At 56.4% G+C, this 19,450-nt stretch overlaps 1 protein-coding gene across 4 annotated transcripts; it reads right to left on the bottom strand.

The window, feature by feature from the left end:
• Positions 1 to 734: 734 nt before the first annotated feature.
• Positions 735 to 15,473, bottom strand: TNFAIP8L1 (TNF alpha induced protein 8 like 1). Of its 4 annotated transcripts, none has more exons than XM_059159544.1 (2): positions 15,339 to 15,473; positions 735 to 2,904 (listed from the first exon to the last, which is right to left on the bottom strand). In XM_059159544.1, the coding sequence occupies exon 2, from the start codon at positions 2,897 to 2,899 to the stop codon at positions 2,339 to 2,341; it is 561 nt and encodes a 186-aa protein (XP_059015527.1). In that variant the 5' UTR covers positions 2,900 to 2,904; positions 15,339 to 15,473; the 3' UTR covers positions 735 to 2,338. The 4 variants fall into 4 exon arrangements, with proteins under 4 accessions (XP_059015527.1, XP_059015526.1, XP_059015524.1 ...); XM_059159543.1 differs by having other exon boundaries at positions 735 to 2,907; positions 15,339 to 15,469; XM_059159541.1 differs by lacking the exon at positions 15,339 to 15,473 and adding an exon at positions 14,066 to 14,164 and having other exon boundaries at positions 735 to 2,907.
• Between the last annotated feature and the right edge of the window lie 3,977 nt (positions 15,474 to 19,450).

The following is a 19,450-nucleotide window of genomic DNA, read 5'->3' as shown; positions in this document are numbered from 1 at the left end:
CCCCATCACTCACTGTCCAGCTCAAGGACACATGCGTCCACAGGGGGTTCGCCCCACTCAAGAACGGATGTACTTTGAGGTCTGGCAGGTATGGGGACCTCAGGGAGGGTCTGAAGCCTTTGTCACTCCGGTTTTGGGGTTCAGTGGACGGAAAACCGAAGGGTATGTCACCACAGCACACCGTAGATGGCGGGCTGCCCAGGGCCACCTGCAGAAACAAGGCAGCAGGAAACTGGCAGGAGTGACATGGCCCCTGGGATCCCTGCAAGTCCTGTGGGCCTGACCCCGGCAGGAGAGACGGATATGTCCACCACGGTCAGCCTGGAATCACTGACCGCTTCTGAATCCCGGGGACTCATCGAGGTTGCATAGCGGTGGCTCCTGGGTCCTGGGACACGGCAGGACATCCGGATGCAAACTAGTCATCCTCGCCCCCACCAGCCATTTGCAGGCATCTTTCTAGATCTTTCCGCTGGACTCAAAAGGGAACCCACCCTGGCCTTGGGGTGTTTGTTCACTGAGCTAAGCCAAACCCTCCCTCGTTTGCGTGCCAAGCTCTGCAGGCCCACACTTCCTCCCTCCCAGGCCCCGGGGGAGTGGACCTTGAACCTCTCAGCAAGGACCTCCGGCCTGTGACGCGTGTGACGTTACACACGTGCGCGGTTTGAAAAGCAGGAGCCCTTGGAGGGCAAAAGCAAGCTGTTAGCAACAGCAATTTACTCGCTAGTCCCACATAATGCAAACAGTTGCGTGCTTTTATTGAAACAGTTCTGTAGTGCTCTTTGGTTTTTCTAAATTAAACCTCAAAATTTTACAAAGAGTCAGGACAGGCCGGACAGCCCCGCGGGGCACCAGTCACAAAGCGGTGTGCACGTGGATGCATTCAGGGTGCAAAGCCCAGGACAAAGGCTTGCCTTCTGCTGGGGCTTCTCGGGTGCTCAGGACACACGTTTGGTCTCGAACGGAAGATGGGAGTACCAGTTTGCCTTAGGGGGTGGGGTAGGGGTGGGAACAGCTGGGTCCCGGCGGGAGAACCTTGGCTTTCTCAGGGAAGCAGACACCCAACCAGAGAAAGGCTGTGGCACACCTGGAGCAATGGTGCTCTGTTAGCCCGGGCAGGGGGCCAGGGGGAGGTGGAAGGGCGTGGTGGGGACTGGCGGGCGGAGGGGCGAGGTTGACGCAGCGCACCCACGGCCAATGCGGGCTCAGGCAAGTGTCGGGGAAAAATCGCACGTCTAGATGGTTACGTGCACTTTCCTTAATGCCTGGTGTCTCGAACAACGGATGGGGCCCACCACACCGGTCTTCTCAGGTGTGCAGGCCTCGTCCCCCTCCCCAGGCCTGCCAGGGCGCACCTGCTGCCCGCTAGGACGCCGCTACACTCCCACGCCCCCTCACCCCCCAGCCCCCCGTCCATCTGCACCCTGAGCGGAGCATCACTGCATCCTCTCGGTGTCGCCAAAGCCCAAATCCGTTGAGCGTTGCCTATGAGGTCTGGTCACAGCTGCCGCTGGTCTGCCAAACATGTGAGATAATCGTCTTCAAATGGGCATGCGTCACAGATGGCTTTACCCTGGAGCCCCGAGTCAGGGACATGCACTGTCCCCTCCCACGTGGGAGTCTGGGCTGCGATTCCAGCCCCATCAAGGCATCCTTGCTGACAGCAGACCCCCCTCAACAGTCTCCTGGGCTCCTGGGGCTCCTGGGGCTGCTGGAACTGAGGGCCCCCCGGCCCAGCTGTGGCAGCAACGGAAAGGTGTTCCCTCTTGTTCTGGAGGCCAGAAGCCTGTGATCTGGGTGTCAGCTGGGCCGTTCCAGGCGGCCCCCCCCCAGTTTCAAAAGTTCCCCTTCCTACAAGGACCGGGGGCCCAGCCATATACCAGTGTGACCTCATCTTGACTAATGATATCTGCAATGACCCTATTCCTCAGGAAGGTCCCATTCAAAGGTCCTGGGGGCTACAACTTCAAAGAATGTGGGGAGATGCCACTCACCCTGTAACACTCCCTTCTGGTTCCCCACGACCCTTCATGTCATTAAGTGACAAGTGCCAACTTCTGGGGCCTTTGATTGCTGGAGGGGTGGTGCCGGTCAGGTCAGGTCAGGTGGGTTACGGCAGGCAGCAGTCTTGGGGTGCCCGGGGAGGCCGCAGGCTGGCCGGCTGAGCTTTTCTCCCCTGGAGACGGAGACGGGGTGGATGGGGAGGCGACAAGAGTCCTTAAAGCCACTGCCTCCCACAGATTAGCATCCTCTCCAAAGGGGCGGTTTGGCCAGAACTGGATGGGAGAAAGGAGGTTCTGGCGTCGCCCCGCAGGAAACCCAGCGCTGAGGTCATAGGTCATATGCTGCCCTCGTCCAGCATCCTGGTGAGGCCCTCGCAGATGCGGCGCAGGTGCGAGCGGTAGGGCTCGGCGGGGCCGTAGAGCGCCGCCAGGAAGTCGCAGTCGGCCAAGTGGCCGAAGACGTGGTTGATGCGGCCGTGGGACTTGGCGGTCAGGTGCGCGCCCACGGCCTGGTGCAGCAGGTCCCGGCACTCGTGCAGGGCGGCGGCCAGCACGCGCCGGTCAAAGGTGAACTCCACCTGGCGGAAGCTGACGGCGGTCATGGCCGCGCAGCGCGCCCTCTGGCGGAAGCGCTGCAGCAGCGCCAGCTCCTCGCCGCCCAGCCGGCCGCCGCGCAGCAACACGCCCAGCTTCACCGCCACCTTGACCAGGTTCTTGAGCACCTTCTGGGCCTCCTTGCGGCTGCGGGTGAACTCCTTGGTGGCGCGGTACAGCTCGTCCAGCACCTCGCTGCTCGTGTCGTCGATGAACACGGCCACCGTGGCCTTGGACGCCATCTTGCTCAGGAGCTTCTTCTGGGCCTGCAGGGCCAGGCTCTTGGTGCTGAAGGCGTCCATCGGCCCTGCTGGGAGAAGAGGCACACGGATGTCAGTCCCCATGGCCCCCAGCCCTTCCAGGACCTTCCCGGCAGGCCCCTTGTGTTTGCTGCCACGGTGTGCTGGTCTGTGAAATGGGCGCATGCGGGCGGCCCAGCCCCAGGGAGCCCCACCCACGGGAGCCTGCGGTTTGGCACATCAGCCAGAAGCACCTGCTGGGCGCCAGGGCTGGGTGCGGGGTGGAGGCAAGTCAGGGACACGTGGCCCTTCCCACCCTCAGGAGCTACAAGATGCCATTGTGGGGGCTCCCCTGAGAGGCAGGGATGCAGGCAGGCCTCCTGGAGGAGGGAGGGACAGGTGAGAAGGTGGGCAGAGGGACGGCAGACCTCACACTCTGCAGCCCAGAGAGCACAAGAACAGGCAGGATACCTACACAGAAAAGCCCTTGAAAACAAGCAGTCACACTGAAAAGATGGGGACCCAGAGGACACTAAGGGATCTAAGGGAATTCGTTTCTAAAAAGAGAAAGAGGGGCACCTGGGTGGCTCTGTTGGTTAGGTGTCTGCCTTTGGCTTGGGTCATGATCACAGAGTCCTGGGATCGAGCCCCCACATAGGGCTCCCTACTCTTTGGGGAGTCTGCTTCTTCCTCTGCCACTCCCCCTGCTTGTGCTCTCTCTCTCAAATAAATAAAATCTAAAAATAAATAAAAATAAAGGAAGGAAGGACAAGAGGGAGGGAGGAGGAGGAAGGAAGGGTAAAGTCAAAAGAGTGAATGCATAATGGTGAAATCTGGACAGGATGTTCTCCAGTCCACAGACTCAACATATCCTCCCTGTGGGCTGAGGAGAGGCTCAAGGTGAGTTATCACAGGCCGATTCCATCCCCTCTCCCCCAGTCCAGCTTGTCATTCCCCACCCTATCCTGCAGTTCAGTAGGATGGGGGCCCCAGGTCCCAAGCCCTGGGCTGTTTAGGGTGGAGGAGCCCAGTTACTACCAATTCCCCAGCCTTACTGTCCTGGCATGTTTACAGCAGACAGCCCTGAGGCCCTCCTCCAGCGAGGAATGAGTCAGGTGGACAGCAGCCTGGGCTCTGGGACCAGGGGTGAGGGCCATGTGTGAGGTTTCTAGAAACACATTGTTCTAGTGACACCTCTGATCTAGACACACTGACTTGAGACCACTTCCACTCAGGAAAGGGCCGGGACAATGGCCAAGAAGAATGGCAGGCCAGCGCTTAGGGCACAGTGACCAGGCCTCTGACTACAATCTCTGTCTGTTCCTCACACCTGTTCCCATGGCTGACTTCCAGATGCCCTGAGCTCTGAAGCTCTGGGGGCCAGAGTTCTTCCCAACCTGAATATCTGGGCATGACCCTTCCCTTCCGAGGACCAGCCAGCAGCTCCCATGGCTCCCGAGACCCGGCCCCACGCCTCAGGTGCTGTACCCTCCCCAGTGAACTCCTATTCATGCCCCTGGAGCCCTGGCTCCCAGGCCCCCGCCTTCTTGAAGTTTCATCCCTCAGCTCAGCTTGGAAGCCATCCCCGAACAACCACACTGATGGTGAGGCACCTCCTCTGGGCCACGCAGTGCCCCAGGGACTCCTCCAACACTGCCCTGCCCCACCCCGCCTGCCTTCACTCCCCAGCTGGCCAGCCTCACCCCAACCAACAGGGGAGGCGAGGGGCTTGCTTCCTTACCCGCTGTGTCTTTGGAGACTCCAGAAAAATGAATGAGGCGAGCCGGAGACCCACCCCCAGCCCTCACCCAGTGTCCCAGACCCTGATAGAAATGCACTTCCACCCTGGCCCCAGGCGGCCAGACCAGGAAGGCTGCGGGGGTGCTTGCTCAGCCCCCAGAGCCCCCACAAAGCCCGTCTTTGTGTGAGCTCACACCCCGAGAGAAGTCCCACCCCCTGGGCTGCCCCCTCGCCTGCCCTCAGAGGTCAGGGTGGGCACAGGGAATGGCAGGACTGCCTTCCCTGCCCCCCACAGCGTCCCCAGCATGTGGGGTTACGCAGGCCTGGGCCAGAGCGGGGGTGGGGGGGGCGCTGCAGACTCAGCACCACGTGGTGGGCCCTGAGCCCACAGCATGTGCCCGTTTCATCATTTCCACCAGGCAGTAGGCTGGTTGCCAGTTTGCTGAAGAAATTACACAGGCTCAGAGAGGCTTAGCCACTTCCTCGAGGCCACACAGCAATACAGCAAATGACCGCCTCTGCAGGCCTACTCTTTTCCACCTTCCCCACTTGGTGCCTGCAGATCACCTCGAGTTTTCAAGGGCCAGGAGCTGTTTTACTGACAAATCTAGCCCCACTATTTAGGACCTGCTCCCAGATCTGACTGTGTAGTCAAGCAACATAACTGCCTTGTGCCTCAGTTTCCCATCTGTAAAATGGGAAAGACTGAACTAACTCTGTCCTAGGGCAGAAGATTGTGGCCAACCCCAATGCCCACCCCAGGCTGTGAGCTTCCCCTGGGCCAGGGGCTGGATGCCACTGGCTAGAATTCTGCCATTCAGCTCCCTGAAGGCGTAGCCCCACTTATCTGTGACATTCTCTGGGAAAAGGACCCCAGCAGCTTCAGGCTGCCAAAGGAGTACCTGTGCCTCCCAGATGCCCTCCCACTGGTTTCTCTAGAATGTTCTATTCTGTTCCCTGTACCGGGACCACTCCTCTCCCTGTTACTCATCCTATAAACTGCTCAGCTAAGTCTCAGTGTCAGAGTCACCTCCTCCTGGAAGCCTCCCATAGCACCCCAGGCATGCTCCCATTTTGGCCTTGCACACCTTGATTTCACAGTTCGTCTCCCTGGCCTGACAGTGCAGCCAGGGGCCAGCGCTCCCTTTTTCACACAGTGCCTCCCGTGCTCAGCCCAGGGCCTGGTACACAGCAGGTACCCCATACGTGTTTACTGAATGCATGAAGGAAAGGACATCCGCAAACATCAGAAATGAGAAGGGACCCCTAAGGCCTTGGGTTCAGTCTCCCCAGCTTACTGATGGACAAACAGGCTCAGAGAGGGAAAGGACTTTCCCTGAGTCCAGGGAGGAGGCCCAGGCACCTGGAGCCCAAGGGCTCTGGAGCCCAGGCCTTGCTGCCTATCGGTTGCTGTGTGGAGGGGCTCTGTCCCTCTCTGGTCCAATCTGCACGTGCTGGTTGAGCGTGTTGGTTCTGGAAGGGAGTTGGGCCCCGAGCAGGACCTTCCTTCTAAGCTAAGAAGGAAAAGGGGGTGGGCGGAGGCAGCTGCAGTCTCCATCCGGGCCTCCACACTCCTAACCCCTCCAGCCAGCCCCCAGACCTGCTCACACCTGGGCCAGCCCAGCTGCGTGACCCCTTCTCCCTGACCTATTGTTCTGCTAGAAACCCACGATCCAAGCAGGCAGACAAGGAGATGACTACAATCCCAGGGGAGCAGGCCACGGACGAAAATAAACCCCGGCCTTCCTTCCTTCCTGCACACTCCCCCAGGTCCGCAGGCGGGCAAGCCAGGAGGCAGCCAGGCTGAGCCATTTCGGCCCTTCTGGGGCAATGCCTTCCCAGGAACTACCGAGGGGCTCCAGGGCCAGATGGTCAGTGTGCCTGGTCTGGCCACCAAGGGCCCGAGCATTCCATTTTTGTTAAAGCTAAATAAGCCTGCTAGAGGATGGAGGGCTCGGCTGAACACTCATTCAGTCGCCAGCGAGCATTTAGGGAGCACCAACTGTGTGCCAGGCACTGGGGATATCGGGACGACCAAATGAGATCTCGTCCCTGCCTTCTGGGGGACTCCAGCTTTTAAGATGCTGGCCACCTTATTACAAAATAATTCAGGTCCCCCGTTTCCCTGGAATGGAGTCTGCAGACACCACTGCCTACCTGTACCTGCCAGCTTAAAAACAAAATAGGGGGCGCCTGGCTGGCTCAGTCAGTTAAGCATCTACCTTCAGTTCAGGGTCCTGGGATCAAGCCCTGCATTGGGCTCCTTTCTCAGCGGGAGCCTGCTTCTCCTTCTCCCTCTGCCCCTCCCCGAAACTCATGCATACCCTTTCTCTCTCTCTCTCTCAAAAATAAATAAAATCTTTAAAAAATTAAATCTTTTTAAAAACATAAACTGATGGTATAAAGGTGGTATTCTTTTTTTTTTAAGATTTATTTATTTATTTGACAGACAGAGATCACAAGTAGGCAGAGAGGCAGGAGGGGGCAGGGGTCAGCAGGCTCCCTGCTGAGCAGAGAGCCCGATGTGGGGCTCCATTCCAGGACCCTGAGATCATGACCCGAGCTGAAGGCAGAGGCTTAGCCTACTGAGCCACCCGGGTGCCCCTAAAGGTGGTATTCTGAGTCAGACTGATTGGGGAAGGGTCTAGGACCTCCATCTGGGTCTTTACAGATGGTCTTTAAAAAGCCATCAAACTTGATGGTCATAAAACTCTGTGATTTTGTTAACACGCATCTAAGTGTACACTTTCCAGGGATGGGTTATGGCATGTGAATTTATATCTCAATAAAAAAAAAAAATCTAGTCTTACTCTAAAGAAGAAACATCAATGGCCAACCAGCAGCTGGAAAGTTGCTCAACCTCACTGGCTGCTAGGGAGATGCCTGTCAAAATTGTCACCGCCTCCCACCCCCCCGCCGGTGGGGGGGCTGTGACTACAGCAACAGGCCGTCATGAGAAACTGAGGCTGGGGGCAGTGAGAAATGGGGCGGCTGCTGTGAAAACCCACGTTTTGGCTGCTCCTCAAACAAACACAGCCTTACCAAGCGACCCAGCAATTCCGCTCCTAGGTAGCTCCCCAAAAGCAATGAGAACATATGAAACACGCAAGCTTGCACGCGCCCGTGCACAGCAGCATGATTCATACAGCCAAACAGTGGGGCCAATCACGTGTCCCTCAATGGGTGAAGGGACACACACAGCATGTGCACCCCCTACATGCATGTCCCACAGCCACGAGAAGGAGCAAGACGCCCCCATGTGCAGCCCCGGGGATGGATCGCAAACTCACAACCCATAGGGAGGCAACCAGACATAGAGGGCCACATGGGGTGTGAGTCCACGCATGTGACACGCCCAGAACAGGCTCCTCCATGGACCGGAAGGGGGCTTGTGGGGACAGGAGCTGAAGGCAGACAATGGTCAGTGGGGCAGGGGTATGTGTGACTATTGATGGGGATGGGGTTTCTTTTTGGGGAGAGGGAATGTTCTGGAAGTTGAGCACTTTAAAGTGGCGAATTTTATGGTATGTGGGTTATACCTCATCAAACTGAACACTTACTATATATATTAAGCATATATATTTTAGGGACACCTGGGTGGCTCAGTCAGTTAAGCAGCTGCCTTTGGCTCAGGTCATGATCCCAACATCCTGGGATCGAGTCTCACATTGGGCTCCTTCCTTGGTGGGAAGCCTGCATCTCCCTCTGCCTCTGCCTGCCACTCTGCCTATGGTCTCTCTGACAAATAAATAAATAAAATCTTAAAAAAAAAAACAACCCACAAAAACCAAGTATATATATTTTATAGCTCTCTGCCCCTTACTATGTATGTTTTATGCCTCATATTTAAAATGTTAAATAAATTGAACATTTGACAAATCAGGGTTTGGGGGTGCCTGGGTGGTTCAGTCATTGGGCACCTGCCTCCGGTTCAGGTCACGATCCTGGGGTCCTGGGATCGAATCCCACATCGGGCTCTCTGCTCTGCGGAAAGCCTGCCTCTCCCTCTCCCATCCATCTGCTTGTGTTCTCTCTCTCGCTGTCTCTCTCTCTCTGTCAAATCAATAAATCAAATCTTAAAAAATAAAAAAAAAATTAAAAATAAAAAGCCATAATTAAAAAGAAAAGAAAAATCAGTATTTGGCCCATAGTGTAGTACAAAGAGAAATAAAAGGGTCACACGAGTTAAGGTTTGTAAGTCGCTCTGCCTTGCCGGGCACACAGTAGGCAGCTAGCACCGCAGGGCTGCCCAACAAGAATTCCCCACCTTTGAAACTCAGGCCCTCCACGCTTGAGGATAGAGCATATCTCTCGGAGATCTGCCTACGGGGCACGGCAGTGAACTTGTAGCTACAGATTCCTCTCGAAACGAGCTCCACCCTACCCTAAATTTACCCAGGAGCTGCAATTCGGGGACAGTCACTGAGGACTAAAACCTTGCAAAAGCCCACTTACCGGTCTGGTTCCAGCAGAACATGAGGAAGCTGTGAGCGTCAGGGGGCTACTCAAGGCACACGGCTCCCTGCCCCCCAAAGCCAGAATGTCCTGTTAGCCCCGCAAGCAAAAAGAAAGCCCTCCAAATTTCCAAAATAGTCCCCTAAGAGGAGAACCTTGCTGAAAGGAGGAGACACCAGTAACCAGTGAACACAAATACAAACAGGGACATCTCAGGGAGAGATAAGAGGCGAGGAGGACAGGGAAGCAGTGGCCGGGGACCGCAGGTGACCTTGGCCAGGACGGTCAGGAAGGCCTCTCTGCGGTGGAGCTGCCAAAGCTGGGAATGGAAAGACAAGGTCTGGCGGAAAGGTGAGCCCGGCAGAGGAAACAGCTGTTGCAAAGGCCCTGGGGCAGGACTGTGCCTGGTGGATTAGAGGAGCGGTGACGATAGTGAAGGCCGCTGTCTGGGTCCTCCCACAGCCCTGATATCTCCCCACAGGGACCCCAGACAGGCCCCATGGCCTTGGGGGCAGCTTTCCCATCTATGAAATGGGTGTCCATGTTTAGAGTCCTTGGTCCACATTCTTCCCCAGAGCTGTGGAGTCCAGCCCATACCTCTCCTGCCAACCCCAGGCAAAGGCCTTCTGGACTCGGAACTTTGTCCTGTTCCCCAGTTTGGGCACTCCAGCTCCCAAACACCCTGCAAACTGGCCATGGACCCTGATCTTGAACCTCTGGGCTGCTCTAACATCGCTTACCTGCAGAGGCAAAGACAGGAGGCAGGACTGTCCCTGAGCCTCCCGAGAGGTGAGGGGCACACACCGGGGAATGGCGTCCTCCCAGTGGACCCTGTTCCCTCCAGTCCCTTCAGTTTCCAAACCCAGGCCAGTGTCTATCCCGTTACAGCCACAACCCCCTCTGTCTCTCCATTGCTCAGTGGGCTCCAGCCTCATCCATCCCCTCCGTGCACACGCTGTGCCTCTCCCAGGGCTGGGGAGCGGGGGGCGTTCTCAGCATAAGGGTCCCGCTGCTCAGAGAGGCTTTCCTGAATCATTCACCCCCGGTCTCTACCTCACCCTGCTTATTTGTGACAGTTCATTGTACTGGATTCATGACTCAGGGTTCCTATGCTAGGCTCGAGGCCATGAGGGTGGGTAATGGGTCTGTCTTAGTCCTGGCAGGGTCCCCAGTACCGAGCCCTGGGCAGGCAGTGGATCGTCATCAGAGGATTGTTGAATGACTAACTGATGAATGAATGCAAACCGAAGCCCAGGTAATACGGGCGGGAAATGAGGTTGGAAAGCTGCCCGGGCCCTGCTTGCTGGGAGGCCCTGGAGGTTGGGAGTGGGGAGACTCCTCCTGGCCCTCCCCCATCCTACTGGGACTGAGCACACTGCAACCCCGGGTTGAGTCCCACAGCCAAATCGATTCTCGCAAAACGCTCTCCGTAAGTTTCGCCAAACTGGGATCGATCGTTGGGCTTTCAGATGCGGTTGACAAACATGTGCAGTTCTGGGCATGGGGTGTCACCTGACATTCTCCTTTATGGGAACAATCCAGACAAACGTGAAACAAGGGGAATGAAAACTGCATTCATCAGCAACGAGAGCAACAGTCCGTGCCGAGCCAGATGGCAGGCGACCCCGGGGCCAGAGAGCGTCTCCTCAAGTCTCTTGTGCTTTTCACAAGGAAACCACTGTGGACCCGACACACTGTTGAGTTTAATTCTCATCCCTGGCATTCTCTTCATCACTTTCTTGAGTTCTGCCAGGAGCTGGCAAACCATGGCCCACTGCTCGTTTTTGTAAATAAAGTTTTATTGGCACATGGCCGCAGCCAATCCTTCTATACCATCTAGGGCCGTTTCCGTACCATAAGGGCAGCCTTGGGTAGACGGAACAGAGACTGTGTGGCTTAACAGAGCTGAAAACATTTATTCTCGGGCCTTCATAGAAAAAGTATGCCAGCCCCTGGTCTAGACCATCAACAGGACAATAAAGCAAACCCCGATGTGTAGTAGTTGCCAATTTCCACGGTGTACGTGCTCCCCCCGCAGGGGCCAATTTCAAGCTTCCAACTTGATGTCAGCAAAGGTGGAACTGGGAAGAGCTGCTCACCATTTCCACCAGCCACATCCGAGAGACAAAAACGACCTCAAGAGTACAGATCGTAGTAAAATACGGTAGAATAAGTAGGAAGTTATGATTTTTGACTATAACATTTGCTTTTTTATGACTTTTATCAACCTATGATTCACACACCATAAAACACGTCCTTTCAAGTGTACAACTCAGTGGTTTTTACATATATACACAGAGTTGTGCAACTATTGCCATTATCTAGCTCCAGAACATTCCGCCACCCCAAAAATCAATCCTGCCCCCATCAGCGGTCACTCCCCAGCCCCTGGCCCCCACGAACCCCCTTCCCGTCCGTGGAGGAGCCTGGTCTGGACATGTCACACGCGTGGACTCACTCCCTGTGTGGCCTCCTGTCTGGTTCCCTCCCTGCGTGTTGTGGGCTCGGGGTCCGTCCGCGGGGCTGCGCATGTCAACGCTTCCCTCCTTTTTATTGCCAAATACTATTCTATACCCTCATTTTAAATACAATGTAAGCTCATAGTCTGTCATTTTTAATAATGGTTGTGTTTAACAACCCAGCCATAAAAAATCCGCAAGATGAGACAGCAGGGGCTCTTGTGAGCCGGGCTGGGCCAGGACAGCAGGCCCCGGGGCCACGGGGAGCCCATCCCTGCCGCATGAATTCTTCATGTCCCACACAAAGGGCATCAATAATTGATGGACCAGCTCAGCAGGGCCGGGCCGGCCTCTCCATCTCACCTCTCCGAGCCCTGGCTGCGGTGGCCCGGGAGGGCCTCCATCCACAGCAGCAAATGCCCCCACTGTCTTTGTGCCGCATGAGACACCAGGGCCCCGCGGTGTCGGGCTGTTACCAATCACCGCTCAGAACTCACAGTTGATGCCCAATTTGGATATGGCAAAAGGAAGAGAGAAATCTGCTCGTCTGAGGGGCTTGGGGGCCTCAGTGGTTCTCAAACGGGTTCTCTAGAGCCCTGGCAGGGCCCCCCCAAGGATGAGCCGGGTCTGGCCACCTGCCGGGTGGCCGGGGGAGCCAGGACACTGCCAGTGATGGTCAGACTTCCACGGAAGCAGAGCTTGGGCACCGAGCAGGAATGACAGGAGAGCACAGCCCACCCCCTACAGAAAAGACCAGGCCAGGCCACGGCTCAGGCCCAGCAAAAGATGTTTCACAGCAAGTGGAGGAGGCCCGCATGGGGCACCAGTGTGTCTGCAGCCCCTAGGGGAGTCCCAGCTCCACCCACCTCTCCCCTCTCTGCTGCCTGAATCCTAGTTCCCTGAACCCTGGGCCCTCCTTCGGGCTCAAACTCTCTCGCCTCCCCATCCGTCCTCCCCAAAGAGGCCACCAGAGGGCGCCGGTGATCGCCAGAATCGGGACCCACTTCCTCTGCCCACAGCCCTCCACAGCTCCCCTTTTGGAGGTAAAAGCCCCAGTTCTTCCCGTAGTCCACAGGACCATGACCTCACCCCCTTCCCCCCCTCTCTTCCCCTCACTCGCTCTGTTCCAGTCCCATGGGTCTCCTCACTGTCCCTCCAACACTCCCGGTCCAGGCCTGCCCTAGGGCCTTTGCACGGGCCGCGTCCTCTAACTGGAAGGCTCTCAGGTCTCCACGTGGCTGTTTTTTTCTTAGGATTCAGGCCTCAGCTCAGATGTCCCCTTCTCAGGGGTCCCTCTCAGATGCCCCATTTAAACTAACTTCCACATCCCTCTGTCTCTCCATTGAGTTCATGCAGTTACGGGGAAGCGAAATGAGATTTCTGGATGATCACCTGTGTTTCCCAAGTCCCATCTGTGAGCCAAGTGAGGGACGACACCGACTCGGCCTTGGTCAGTGCCATGTCCGTGGGTGCCCTGTACCAGGCTTCGGCTCACAGAGGGGCTCAGAATCTGTTGAGTGAATAAATGACCTCCCAGCTCTAGAGGGGTCTAGGATCTGAGAGCTCCTCCAAAGGCCCCACAGTCCGGCCAGGGAAACTGAGGCCCAGAGAGAGACAGAGATAACCCAAGGTCACATAGGAGTGCTGCGTAACCTCCTGTGGAGTGGGGGCTCTCCCAGGTAAATGCTCCCCAACTTCCACTACCCCATTGGACAGAAGTGGAAGTCGAGGTCTGGAGAACAGTGTTAGATGATCCCAAGGACTGGGACAGAGGAACTTCCGGGAAAGCTCAGGTGGGGGATCCCAGAGAGTTATCTGGTGGGGGAGGGGTGGGGGTAAGGGCTGCCCAGGGGAGGTGCACATGCTGTGTAAGTGGCCCAATCCTGCCCCCCCTACATCTCTAACACCTGGGGCTGTGGACCCCCACATCTAAGTCTCTTACACCGGGGGCCGTCGACAGCCCACTCCCCCAGTCTCTAACACCTGGGGCCATGGACCCGGCCCCCTCTATGTCTCTAACACCTGGAGCTGTGGACCCCCGCCTCTACATCTCTAATACCAGGGGTAGTGGACAGCCCCCAATCTCTAACACCTGGCGCTATGGACAACCCCCTGTCTCTAACACAGGGGGCCGTGGACAACCACCTTCGTCTCTAACACCTGGGATTGTGGACCCCTTCCCCTAAGTCTCTAACACCTGGGGCTGTACCTGGATGAGCCTCAGCCATTATTCAACCTCTGACTCTGGGCGGGGACATTTCGGCCACAACAGCTGGAGCTTTGTCCTCAGGCACTGTCTCCTGGCCCCATTCGACAGACAGGGACACTGAAGCCTCTTAAACCCACCATATCAGATCACCAAGCAACCAAAAGGCCCCTGTCCTACCCAGGCCTCAGATGAGGAAACAGGTTCAGAGAGCATCTGAGCTGCCCAAGGCCATGCAGCAGCAGGGGACCCCATAGGGCTCCCAATCTGCACCTGTCTGACTCGTCTATTCAGTTAGGGACCTCCCACCCTCATCAGAGAGGGGTTCAAGCCCCCCACTAGCAGCCCCCAAGTGGTCTGGGCACTCACCTACTACCAGCATCCCAGGCCACCAGGCCTGCCAAGTGGGAGAAGCACAGCCCAGGTGTTTGTGTGGCTGGGGCGACAAGTCTTTGTTCTGGTTTCCATAGGTACCGCGTCCCAGGGCCGCCCCGCTCTGCTCCTCCCAGCTGCCCAGCCCTCGCCTGGCAGTCTCTTGGCCCAGCCCATCTAGGCAACTTGTTATGTTTTAAAGTCGGTGCCCATGGACCTGGCAGGGCAGTTGAAGGAACAGCCCACGCAGAGGCCCCGGGGCAGGACCGCGTCTGGAGTTTGGAGGAACGTGGAGGTTGGTCTGGTTGGAGCAGAGTAAGTGAAGGGGAGAGAGAGAGGACCAGAAGGAGACATGCAGGGCCCACATTCCTGCACTGACCCTGGAAGCAGCCCTCTTCCCCAGGGATTTTGGTCCCTTCCCATTCTACAGACGGGAAACTGAGGCTCAGAGAATCCAATCGCTTGTGCTGGGTAGCATGGTGAGTGGCAGAACAGGAGCCTATCGGTCTGATTCCAGGGTCTGAACTCCACGACCACTAGGCTGAACTGCCCGCACTTCTCCGTGGGCCTCCCCAGGGCATCCAGCTCCGGCAGCTGGCCGCAGATATGCTCCGGAAGCAACCTTGGAGGCCCATTTACAGCTGGGGCTGTCCCTCCTCCAGGAGAGCCCCCCAGGATAGAGGAGGCGGTGATGCTCGCAGATCTAGGTCAGGCCACCTGCCAATTACCTCGGCAGCTACTACAGTCCCAGTTCACAGCTGACAAAACTGAGGCCAAGGCTTCAGGCCACTGGGAAGCTCCCAGGTGGCCAGTCTGGGTGGGCCTGGCCATGGCTCTTCCGGCTGCCTGGACTAGCCAGAAGCCACACACATTCCCATCACCGCACCTTTGTTTGGCCAGGCTGCCCACTACCTGAAATGCCCTCCCGACTTTGGAATCTGGGAATCCGGCCCTAGCACCTGGCACCCTGCACAGCGAAAGGGGCAGAGTCCATCAGAGTCCCCATGGGGGTGCGGGGACGCTGGTCCCAGAGCACAGCCCCACGCTTGGGAGGGCAGTTCAGACCCGATCTGTCTTCCCCTTCTCCCATACAGCAGGAGAGTGACGGGACCCAGAGCGAAAGGGAGAAACAGGGGGAAACTCAGGCAGGGATACCGATAGGCAGGGGGTAGGCAGGGAGTGCAAGGGCGTGGGGGCGAGAGAGACGGGGCGTCCAGGTGGCCCCCGAGGTGCGCCGAGATGGGGAGGCGCCCCGGCATCGCTCCCTCACCTGCTCTCCGGGGCCTGTCCGTCGGTCCGACCGTTGGGGCTCCGTACAGCCGCCTCTGAGGGGCCGTTGGGGCTGCCGCGGGACTCGCGCGGGAGGACTGAGAAGGGACTGGACGGGGCGGGCGGGGAAGCTCGGTCACGCCCTCCAATAGCCCCGCCCACCACGGCGGCCCCGCCCCTCCCCCGCCCTCGCGGAAAGGCCCGCGACGGAGGGGCGGGCCGAGGGTGTGGAATCAGCCAATGGCAGTGCGGGCGGTGTACGAAGAGCCCAATGAAAGCAAGTTATCAGGAAGGGGGCGGTGTCTGGGGCGGGGCCGAACGGCTCCGGGGGATTCCTCCGGAATCGTGAAACGGGCCGGATGCAGAGTTGAGCGGCTGGCGAGGGGGGTGGTTTGCCAAAGAAAGGGGAGGAAGGAGATCCAGAATCAAAAACAGAGAGAGACCCGGTGGGGAGGGGGGCAGGGAGAAAGACGGAGAGCCCGAAAGGAAAACAGACCAACTCGCCCCGGCAAGCCCCTTCCTCCCTCGGGGACTCACTTTACCCACCTGCGTGTTAGAAACTGGGGCCGAAGCACGTTTCCTAAAGCACAGCCCCTAGGAACCCTTTATATCAGAATCACCTGAGAGCCCCTTAAAAAATGCAGAGTCCTGCAGCCCTCGATGGGCTGAGCTGACGCCAGGTTGAAGATAAATCTCCCTGAGCTCAGGTAAATCCTCAGGTGAGGTTTGGGGCGGTCGCTGGGTGGACAGACCCTGGACAACTCTCCCCCCCCCCCCCGGGCGACGCGCAGATCCAGCCTCGATTTCCGTGGGAATGAGCCGGCAGAACACGCAGGAGCCTCCTGGCCGCCAGCGGGTGAGGTGGCTGGGCCAGCTGGGGCCCCCCCAGGAGGATGCAGCTGTGAGTCCTGGGAACTGGGCCCAGGAGCGGCTCCCAGCTCCCCTGCTGCTCGGTTTCCTCCCTGCAACCCAGCTCTAGGTCCCAGTTTTAGCTGGGGCCCAGGGAGGCCAGAGCAGACCAGACAAGTGTTTGTGGCATTCCTCCTGTGTGCACTTGGGACACCCACAGCCCCAGCACAGAGTTCTGCTCCTGAGGCAAAGAGAAATGAAATGTCCCTTTATCTCATTTCGGAGAGGGAAACTGAGGCCCAGAGAGGGGCAGTGACTTGGCTGAGGACACACAAACATGGGTGGCAGGACCAGGATTCAAACCCCGGAGTACTGGTCCCAGTACTCGCCTTCAGCCAAGTCCTGCCCTCTTCTTAGTCCAGGGCTGCTATCCTCTGTGCGATTGCCATCCAGATCCTGCATTCTGGCTGTGGGGCACATCCTGGGCCCTGCGGGGTGTTGAGCAGTATATCTGGCCCCCCACCTACTGGATGCCAGCAGCCCCCCACCCCCCTCCTGGTCCCAACAATGTCTCCCTCTCCCTCTGCTGATAGATGAATAAAATCTTAAAAAAAAAAAAAAAAAAAAGTCTCTAATCATTGCCAAGTGTCCCCTAGGGGGCAGAATTAGCCCTTTGAGACCCACTGTTAGAGATCCATCTCTTCATGCCTCCGCCCCAAACTGTGAGGAACCCTTCTTTGGGTCAGGGTAGCTAATGAGGCCAAAGAGGCAGGGGGAACTGTTTCTAGCATCTCATCAAACCACAGCAGACTGTTTCCGTGAGTGCAGGGTGGGCATGGGTGGACAGTGACCCAAGCTGGGTTCAAAACCAGCTTTTTCCTGATCTCCCCGCCAGTGTTCACCTCTCTGAGCATCAGTCGTCCGAATCTTTGACATGGGAACAGGAAGGCCTACGGGTCCGCAGAGAGGACAAAAAGTGCCCACAGGGATGCGAAGACATTGGACCAGTTGTACATTGTCCGTGGGATCATAAGAAGGTGCAGCCACTGTGGAGAAGTTTGGTGGGTCCTCCGAAAGGAAAATTTACCATGTGACCCTGCAATTCCCCTCCTAGGTACCGACCCGGAGAGGTTGAAAGCAGGGACTTGGACGGATATTTGCACAATGTCTATAACAGCATTGCCCACAGCAGCCGAAGGGGGGTGGGACAATGCGAATGTCCATCAACAGAGAAACAGATGAACAAAACGTGGTCCATCCACACACTGAATATAATTCAGCCGCCAAAGGAGGGAAGTCCTGATTCAAACCACCTGGATGAACCTTGCAAACATGAGCTTAAGTCACCAGTCATAAGAGGACAAGTGCTGTCTGATTCCACTTTCTTGAGGGACCTAGAAAAGGGGACTCTGTAGACAGAATGTGGAAAAGAGGTGACCAGGGGCCTGGGGAAAGGAGAGTCGTTAGTCAGTGTTTCATGCAGACAGAGTTGTGTTGAGGTTGGTGGTGAGGATGTTTGCGACAATGTTAGCGTGCTTAACGCCCCCTGAGTTGTAAACTCAGCAGAAGTGATTATAATGGTACACCTGAGTGGCTCAGTTGATTAAGCCACTGTCTTTGGCTGGGGTCATGATCCCAGAGTCCCAGGATCAAGTCCTGCATCCGGCTTCCAGCTCCTCAGGGAGTCGGCTTCTCCCTCTGACCTTCTACCCTCTCATGCTCTCTCTCACTTTCTCTCTCAAATAAATAAATAAAATCTTTTAAAAAATTATTATAATGGTAAACATTATGGTATATGTTTATCACAGTTTGAGAAAATGAATAATGTAATATACCCAAGTCGCCAAATTGTATGTTTTATTTTTTTTTAAAGATTTTATTTATTTGACAGAGAGATCACAAGTAGGCAAAGAGGCAGACAGAGAGGTGGGGGGAAGCAGGCTCCCTGCTGAGCAGAGAGCCTGATGCGGGACTCGATCCCAGGATCCTGAGAGCATATCCTGAGCCGAAGGCAGAAGCTTAACCCACTGAGCCCCCCAGGTGCCCTGAATTGTATGTTTTAAATGGGTGAATTGTGTGGTATATGAATTACACGTGTTTTTCATAAATCTGGGTTTATTTTATTTTATTTTTCATTTTTTAAAAAGTAGGCTCCATGCCCAGTGCAGAGCCCAATGTGGGCAAACTCAGGACCCTGAGATCAAGACCTGAGCTGAGACCGAGTCCAATGCTTAACCAACTGAGCCACCCATGTGCCCCTTTAAATTTTTTAAAAAGATTTTATTTTTAAGTAATCTCTATATCCCAAGTGGGACTCAAACTCACAACCCTGAGATCAAGAGTTGCACACTCTACCTGCTGAGCCAGCCAGGGGCCCCTAAAACTTTTTTTTTTTTCCCCAAGTGCCTCACAGCACACCTGGTAATAACATTATTAGAGCTGGGTTTTATTGATCACTTTTTTAAAAAAGATTTTATTTATTTATTTGACAGAGAGAAAGATCACTAGAAGGCAGAGAGGCAGGCAGAGAGAGGGGGGGAAGCAGGCTCCCTGCTGAGCAGAGAGCCTGATGCAAGGCTCGGTCCCAGGACCCTGGGATCATGACCTGAGCTGAAGGCAGAGGCTTAACCCACTGAGCCACCCAGGAGCCCTGATCACTTGAAAAAAAAAAAAAAAAGATTTTATTTATTTATTTATTTGACACAGAGAGAGAGAGACAGCAAGAGAGGAAACACAAGCAGGGGGAGTAGGAGGGGGAGAAACAGGCTCCCCGCTGAGCCAGAAGACCAATGTGGGGCTGGATCCCAGGACCCTTGGATCATGACCTGAGCCCAAGGCAGATGCTTAACGACTGAGCCACCCAGGCGCCCCTGTTGAGCACTCTTCATAGATCACTTCACCAAAACCTCAAATCCAGCCGGTGATACAAGAATCCCATTTCACAGATGATGAAACTGAGGCTCAGAGGAAGCAAGTGACCTGTCCCAGGTCGTGGCAGAAGTGGGATCAGAACCGGGGGCAGTCTGAACTTTCTGTAATATGTACAGCTCCTCTGGGTGGCCCCAACAGCCCTGAGGTCTCCCCAGCAGCGGCTGTGCCAGTAGAGACTAAACCAAGGGCTCTATCTGGAGTCAGGGACTCCACTCGGAATTGAGGCTCCACCGGGGATAAAGGGCTACATCCGGGGCTGGGGCCTCAGCCGGGATCGCGGGCGCTCAGCGGGTGTCGGAGCTCCGCCCGGAGCTGCGGGCTCCGGAGGGAGGG

The sequence above is a fragment of the Mustela lutreola genome, chromosome 2 (genome assembly GCF_030435805.1).
Source record: "Mustela lutreola isolate mMusLut2 chromosome 2, mMusLut2.pri, whole genome shotgun sequence".
NCBI lineage: Eukaryota > Metazoa > Chordata > Mammalia > Carnivora > Mustelidae > Mustela > Mustela lutreola.
This window is presented reverse-complemented; position numbering and strand designations above follow the sequence as displayed.